Genomic DNA, 8,341 nt, shown 5'->3' on the forward strand with positions numbered 1-8,341 from the left:
TCCGTTCCCTGTACGATCGGTGTCAGTTTGGTCCACATTGCTGGCGGTAAGTCAAACTCGTTTCTGGTGAGGAACACCTGGGGATCCCCCCGAATGAGCTGAAGAAGTAGCTGGGGAGAGGGAAGTCTGGGCTTCTCTTCTTCCCGTGATCTGACCCCGGATAAGCGGTAGAGGATGGATGGATGGAAAACATAAGTAGTCCAGTTATTCAGAGAAAGTGGAATTTAAAACATAGTATTGCAGCAGTTTAAGTCTATTTCAATAAAGTCAAACAGTGCTGTTGATAATTTGGCAGTATTACCATATGGTCAAGATTGCTTGTGCGTTCCAAATCAACAAGGTCCATGTTGGGCCATCAGTTCATTTGCATTGTTGGTTCAGGTATCTCACCTCTTCCTCGTCACCCCCAGAGATTCTCTACTTACTTGAGCCTCTGGAACCTTGATTTCCAAATGAAATGCAAAATTTGCTTTCATGTGAAAAAAGGACTTTGGACCACTGAGCAACAGTCCAGTACCTTTTGTCCTCATCCAGGTAAAAAACACCTAATGTTGTCTCTTCTGACTTCAGCTGTAGTGAATCTCTTTCATGTTCTTAAATTGGGCTTTGTCTCACTATTATCTTGACAAGTGTCCAGGCAGCAGTCTCTCTCGTCATTGTTTTGCCAACCGAACGAGACTGAGAGACTGTTTCAAGGCTCAGGAAAGCTTTGCGTGTGTTTTTGGGTTAATTAGCTGGTTGGAGGATAGCAATTGAAATGGAATTTTATTGTGAAATGTAAATTGAGTGCAAAAGGAGAAAATTGAAATGGAATTTTATTGTGAAATGTAAATTGAGTGCAAAAGGAAGGGTTGAAATGGAAATTTAGGAGAGCAGATGAAGTCCGTTTGCCACCTCATGCATTTGTAAGAAACAAAGGTTCAAAGGAGACCGGCGTCAAACAACTGAGGGGGGGACATTCTCAGTCATTCAACTTCTTGCGCCAGCCGGAACACATGCTGTGAAGGCACCAAACACCTGTGGTGCATGCAGCGTGCACCTACTGTGTTGACGTCCTGTGTCCTGTGCATGCAGCACACACATGCTGTGAAGACGTCCTGTGTCCGCGCCTCAGAGGCGGGCCTTTGGCTATATAAGATCAGAACTGTAAACACTTAATAGAGATCTCTCCGCATGCTTCTGTGTGTGTATCCTGACCGACTGACTGGAATAAAACCATCTCCTACGCAGTTACTTAGATTCATTGTTTACTTCTCAAAACGGCTAAAAATTCCACGACACACCCCACTCTCCCTCTCCTCTCCCTTCCTCTCCTCTTTCCCCTCCTCCTCCTTTCCTCTACCTCCCCTTCACTCTACTTCTCCTCTCCTCTACCCCTCTCCTCTCCTCTCCCCCTCTCCTTTCCTCTCCTCTCCTACCTATTCTATCCTCTACCTGTCCTCCCCCTTCTCCTCTCTCTTTACCCAGCCGGCCATCAACAGGAGGGTCCCCCTACATGAGCCTGGTGCTGCTCAAGGTTTCTTCCTGTTAAAGGGGAGTTTTTCCTTGCCACTGTTGCTTGTCTGGGGTCAGGCCCTGGGATTCTGGAAAGCGCCTTGAAACAATTTTGATTGTATAAGACACTATATAAATAAAGATTGATTTGATTTGATTCAAAAGGCAGGATTTTTATAATACTCTTATTATAATCTGTCCTTTTAAAAGACAGAGTGCCTTAGATTTTTTTGTAACTATTAATCAATTTCACCCTGAAATTCTTTCTTAAAACTTGTGAAAAGAAACTTCTGCATTAAATATTAATTTGGGCAAAGTAAAGAACAAAATAATAGTCAGCTAAACACTAAGTGCAAAAAAAATCAAGTTCTGATTTTTGATACATTTTCCATTTGAGTCAACTGCATTACGATTCTGTGTATGTTTCAAAGTGGTTGAAGATTTTTTTTAAAAACACATTCTCCTAGAGCACTGGTACTGGTGGGCTTGACATTCGAGTACAGTACTACATGACAGTAAAATATCTGTTAATCCCCTACAATTTCGATAAGGGCTGAGGTCAAGTCTGGGTATTTGTAGTGATATCCAGACTCTTGTGTCCTCTTTGGTATGACTTTCTGGCCCTGTGTGAGGACCATGGCCCGCTCAGAGCCCATTAGAGCTTTAACAAAGAAGCCAGGCACAGGGAGAATGGTTGGTCTCCTCATTATTCTGCCCAGCTCTTTGGTGAACTCATAATTGGTGTTCAGTACAGGCGCTACTCCATTAAAAACTTGTGGAGAGGAGGAGGCAACGTCTCCAGGGTGTTCAAGGGCGTGGGCAATAATTCCTGCTAGATCTGAGATGTGGATCCAGGGAAATGGTTGGCGTCCTGAGCCCAAAGTTCCACCAAGGCCAAGCCAGAAAGGCAGCAGCATTTGCTTCATGGCACCACCATCACGGCCGAGAACTACACCTGGTGGCAAGAAATTTAGCATATTTAGCAGCCAGAGTCAAGGTTATTACATATTCCGCTCCGTGGCCTGTGAGAACGTTATTTTATTCCTTTCAGCCTTGGATATTTCTTGCAGTTTCTAAAAAATTAATCCAAATCACAAAAAAAGAGCGTGCAAAATAGGGTAAAATCATGTAAACAAACTAAAGTAAATAAAAATAACACACATAACCGATTTAAGTGCATATGAATATTGCAAATTACAATTGGGGCGGAGCTCAAGCTTTTTTCAACTTGCGGAGGAACCTGAGGTGAACTTGAGGTGTTGGCTTTCTTGGCCAGTGATGTGGAGTTAATGAGCAAGGTGAGTGATTCTGTGATGCTGTCAACCTTGTGGAACTCCTGTTGTCATATTATCTGTGTTTTCCTGATTGCAAAAGGCGGGGTTCAGCCCCAGCTGAATGATCTTTAGAATGAGCCAGAGGGGGATGATTCGATTGAATGATGAAACTGAAATCTATAAACAGCATTCGCGCACTGTGTTCAGATGTGTTTTCTTCTTAAAGAAGTTCTGCCAATGTTCCAAACTTACAACTGTGTGTATGCTTCAAGAGAGGTAGGTACAAGGATGTACAAAAACTGTGTATGCCAATTCATCTTTTCAGCTTGTGAAATTAAAGCTATTTACAAGATTTACAAATAAAAATCTGGGTGACTTAGTATGACATTGTTTTACACAGACAACTTTTTCACATTTCTTAAAATATCTAATTCTTTGATACACAACATCTCCTTTTCTGACTTAACTGGTAATGTTTGTTCAATGTACCATAAAATCCATTGTTTGGACATACCAGGTCTGATGATGAACTGTCTGGTGGTTTTTGCCATATTCTCTTGAAGAAGTGCAGAAGCCTCCCACTCTTTCACAAGTTTTGAGAGAAGATCAAATGGTGTCCATTTGCTGTCTTCTGAATACTCAGCTGTCAGACTGGGCTTGTAACAAGCTGATCCACAATAACACAGAGAGGTCTCACTTTATCATCTTTAAGTTTGTGTTATTTGATGCTGCAGCTACAGTTACAGCTACATCAGAGAGCCTGTGTTATTATTATGCGTAACTATTACATACCTACACCTGTTACCAGGACCCAGGAGCAAGGTGGACTGGGAGACCCTGCAATAGCTTGAGCCAGACTTTTTGTAGTATTGATGCGACTGGAAAATAAATCCTTTTTGTAGCCTTCATTCCACCTAAGACCAAAAATAAGACGAGAAATCGGTTCTTTAATATATTTGATAGTTCTGCATCTTCACTTTTGTTGTATTCAGAATTTGTTATTTGGCCAATAAAATGTCAGAAAATGGAAAGATGTCAAAAATGACATCCTCAAATAGCTAGTTTAATCCACAAGCCAAAAATATTCCCCAAGAGAGCCAAATGGTGTTTTAATTTACACACAGCCTCTCCAAACAAGTTTCTAATCAGTTACTTAATAGGGATCAGTGAAAATCTTAAAAATCAGGCAGGACTTTCTAGTGTTATTTAAAGTAGTTGCAACTATCTAATGGACTTAGACAAAGGCTTTATTTAACACTTGCCATCTCAGTGGGTTCATCAGATTTTCTCCTGCCAAGTTGATGACCCCCTCACAATGTGGAAGGCCGTTCAACTCCAACTCATCCTAAACAGAGAAGTTGTTGAAAAAGGTTTAGGTATTCATAAATTGCTCATTATTTGGAGGAAAAGCAAAGAAAAAGTGATTCCGGAATTATAATAACAATAAATGTAATGAAATAAATGAAGAGGTCTCACTGTGAATGAATTAAAAATTCCCAAAGCTGAGGAATCAACCTCTTCATCATACCCATGTTATTTTCCCTGGACCAGGCTGTCGAGATATCACAGTCACCTCATGGCCTTTGTTTTTCAGTAAGCACATCAGCTCTCTGCCTACAAATCCTGATCCCCCTCCTGTAAGTAAGAAAAACACCAGACACAAATGTACACAAAAACAGCAGAATTACATATTGCATATTACATATTGAGTGTGACAGCTACCCGTACAAACAAGACAAGTGCAAAACATATTTTGCCCATATTTCACAAGATTAAATTAAGTGTAAAGACAAATAAGACTGCCGGACTAAATTGGAGGCAAAAACACAAATAACACAATGGCCTTGATTTGGTTAGAGTGGTTAACTCTCACTAAAGGCCTCTCATTTCTAAATTAAAGTTTTGTAATTTAGTACATGCTCCCGAATTATTTTTCTTAACAATGACTAAAAGTGGTCTTTAAACTGGAATATGCTCTTTGAGCTGTTCCTACTAAAGAAAAAAAAAAAGAAAAAATTAAAGATTTACTTTATTCGATCCCACTGAGGGAAAATTGGACGTTTGCAGCAGCTCAAAAGCTTAAACATAGAATTTAAGATTTTAATTCATATGAACAATCAGAATTTGGCTGACATTTGCCTGTCGCCTGTCAGCTTAATCTATGCGGGTCACATGCTTACAAAACGAAGGTGCGTTACTTTTGCAAACATCGCTGTGCCACAACAATTATAGAAATGCTTTGAGCATTAACAAAGCTATCCCGCTTTAAACGCAGTTTTCTGGAAGAAACTTTCAAACGTTTACTGATTCAACTAATTACGAATTCACATGCTATAGCTATTGCAGTTGATATATATTTCTGGTTAACATTTATGAACAAATTGGATTGCATAACTCAAAATACCTATTAAAAACCTCATCGTGTCTTGTTAGTATCGAGCCTTAGATTAGTCTGTCACAACAATATCGTCGTTCTAGCAGCGCCGCGACGAGTCTAGTTAACCCCTGAAGTGACAGGCAGCCATTTAACCGAGCAACCAGGGCTGCTGTAATTATTGTTCCGTAGGACGACCTTGTCGACTTCTTCTTCTGGCGTTAACAGTTAACTTCTTCCTTCCTATTATTTATGGCGGGTGGCACTCTAAGTGAAATACCGCCCCCGTCTAGACTGGAGTGCGGAACAAAATATTCTACGTACTAAAATCTACTAGGTTTGTTTGGTTTTTTAAATTACACACTAAACTAAAGAACAAAATGAAATAAAGAAAAAAATCAATTGTGACTGATTTTATTTAGAAGGTTAAATGACGGTTAATGTCTAACTATTGTCTCATCATATAGTTGATCATCATACTAGCAATCTGTTTTTTTTTAAAAAATGTGCTAAATACACTGAAATTGCTGGGGTTTCTTTAAATTTACTTTTTTGTAAGGCTCTATTATCTATGGCCCTATTATAGCCAATACAATTGTCAGCAATTTTCTTTTTCTGGGTTTTCCTTTCAAAGTAAAAACAGTTACATAATATTGCATAATTCACATTTTGTGCTAATTCACAATATTGTGAGATGACGAAAAAACAGTTGTATTTAAATAATTATTTTTGGGTTTTATACCGCATACATAGTTTTTTAGGACTGACAAACAACCCGGAAACCACACGATTGGTGGGTGACGAAAGCAGTGATCACGTGGTTTTAGAAATAAATTAAGCTTCGTTCTCTTCAATTTCCCTTCTTCCTGACTGTGATGGTGTGTTAAATGATGGTGCACTGAGTTATACACACCAGCGTTCGAACTGATTGTTTGAAGGTATAACCTCGAGTTCTGGGTAAGTAGATAATGTCCATGGTTCACATTAATATGCATGTACTTTCTTCTTCTGGTTGTTCTCTTAACCCTTCTTTGTTAGCTTGTTAATGCCCATCTTGTCGACCTCGTGGTCAGTGGACATGCCCAAAATTATAAAGAGCCGGAGAGCTTTTTTTTTTTAAATTTTATTTTTTATAAAGGTTGTCTTAATTACTAAACCTAATCAATCGGCGAACCTCGCAAGTTTTATTAGGCAATATTTTTAATCACCTTTAACTTTCGTATATTTCGTGTGGTTTTACATATTTTTGTAATTATACGATTTGACGCCAGAATTCAGTAAGTACTCTAAAAATTGTATCTTTGAAGCTACTATACAATAAAGTGCTGCATCCCCATAGATCATTTGAATTGAAGCTGTGGGTGCACTCTTGGTGGTAATGATGAAACTATATTGGGATTGTTTTTCAGCCAGTGTCAAACCTTAATGATGAGTTGCATGTGTCCGTGTTTCACCTGAAACTCGTGATTATAACTTCACTGCACTGATGGGGTTTGACAAGACACAATTATGAAGAACCTATTATAATGCAATTTACACTAAACAGTGTGCTCCCTTTTAGGAATGGAGAACCTGACAGCATAGAGGCATTGGATTTTGAGGTGTGTATCACTGAACATGGGGACTGACATTGGTTTCATAGCAGTGCTCAATATCGTTTTAGTTTTGTCATTGACAAACTAAATTCCAAATCTTGCGTGTTATCTTTTGTTCTTACAGGTAGCCTATGGATCACAAAGTGGGTTTCAAGCGTATTCACAAAATAAAGCTGCTGGATTTGCAAACTTGACAAGATTTTTAAAATATACAATGTTAAAATGTGTTTCACATGTTTGGTTTTTTTTGTCTGAATATATTAAAGTATTCAGTTTTCATTGTATGGAGTCTTGATTTCACAACTTTTAAATCATAACTGAAAATGAGGGTGCTTAATGGTAAGACACTGAAGTTTTTCATATTGGAATATATATGTTTTGTATGATCAACATACAATATTGTATTTTATATATATTTATGTGTGTGTGTGTGTGTGTGTGTGTGTGTATATATATATATATGTGTGTGTGTGTATATGTATGTATGTGTGTGTGTATATATATGTATGTGTATATATGTGTGTGTGTGTGTGTATGTATGTATGTGTATATATATATATGTGTATATGTATGTATATATATATGTGTGTATATATATGTGTATATATATATATGTGTATATATATATATGTGTATATATATATATGTGTGTGTGTGTATATATATATATATATATATATATATATATGAGTATTTGGCCCCCTTGAACCTTGCAACCTTTTGCCACATTTCAGGCTTCAAACATAAAGATATAAAATTTAAATTTTTTGTCAAGAAACAAGTGGGACACAATCGTTAAGTGGAATGAAATCTATTGAATAATTTAAACTTTTTTAACAAATAAACTGAAAAGTGGGGCGTGCAATATTATTCGGCCCCTTTACTTTCAGTGCAGCAAACTCACTCCAGAAGTTCAGTGAGGATCTCTGAATGATCCAATGTTGTCCTAAATGACTGATGATAAATAGAATCCACCTGCTCTGTGATAGTCTCAGGGTATCTGTTAAGCGCAGAGAGCATCATGAAGACCAAGGAACACACCAGGCAGGTCCGAGATACTGTTCTGGAGAAGTTTAAAGCCAGATTTGGATACAAAAAGATTTCCCAAGCTTTAAACATCTCAAGGAGCACTGTGCAAGCAATCATATTGAAATGGAAGGAGTATCAGACCACTGCAAATCTACCAAGACCCGGCCGTCCCTTTCATCTCGAACAAGGAGAAAACTGATCAGAGATGCAGCCAAGAGGCCCATGATCACTCTGGATGAACTGCAGTGATCTACAGCTGAGGTGGGAGAGTCTGTCCATAGGACAACAATCAGTCGTCCTTCAACAATCACTGCACAAATCTGGCCTTTATGGAAGAGTGGCAAGAAGAAAGCCATTTCTCAAAGATATCCATAAAAAGTCTCGTTTAAAGTTTGCCACAAGCCACCTGGGAGACACACCAAACATGTGGAAGAAGGTGCTCTGGTCAGATGAAACCAAAATCGAGCTTTTTGGCCACAATGCAAAACGATATGTTTGGCGTAAAAGCAACACAGCTCATCACCCTTAACTCACCATCCCCACTGTCAAACATGGTGGTGGCAGCATCATGGTTT

The 8,341-nt window shown here is 38.6% G+C and overlaps 1 protein-coding gene and 1 long non-coding RNA gene across 2 annotated transcripts; one reads left to right on the forward strand and one right to left on the reverse strand.

Moving 5' to 3' along the window:
- Positions 1-1,917: 1,917 nt before the first annotated feature.
- On the reverse strand, positions 1,918-5,383 carry sdr39u1 (short chain dehydrogenase/reductase family 39U, member 1). Its single transcript, XM_003976135.3, has 6 exons — positions 5,173-5,383; positions 4,297-4,403; positions 4,031-4,113; positions 3,561-3,682; positions 3,283-3,435; positions 1,918-2,449 (listed from the first exon to the last, which is right to left on the reverse strand). The coding sequence occupies exons 1-6, from the start codon at positions 5,186-5,188 to the stop codon at positions 2,022-2,024; spliced, it is 909 nt and encodes a 302-aa protein (XP_003976184.1). The 5' UTR covers positions 5,189-5,383; the 3' UTR covers positions 1,918-2,021.
- Positions 5,384-5,959: 576 nt separating this feature from the next.
- On the forward strand, positions 5,960-7,021 carry LOC105418222 (uncharacterized). Its single transcript, XR_965530.2, has 3 exons — positions 5,960-6,099; positions 6,704-6,743; positions 6,862-7,021. It is a non-coding gene; the product is annotated as an uncharacterized lncRNA (long non-coding RNA).
- The last annotated feature ends 1,320 nt before the right edge of the window (positions 7,022-8,341 follow it).

This window comes from Takifugu rubripes, chromosome 22 (genome assembly GCF_901000725.2).
Source record: "Takifugu rubripes chromosome 22, fTakRub1.2, whole genome shotgun sequence".
NCBI lineage: Eukaryota > Metazoa > Chordata > Actinopteri > Tetraodontiformes > Tetraodontidae > Takifugu > Takifugu rubripes.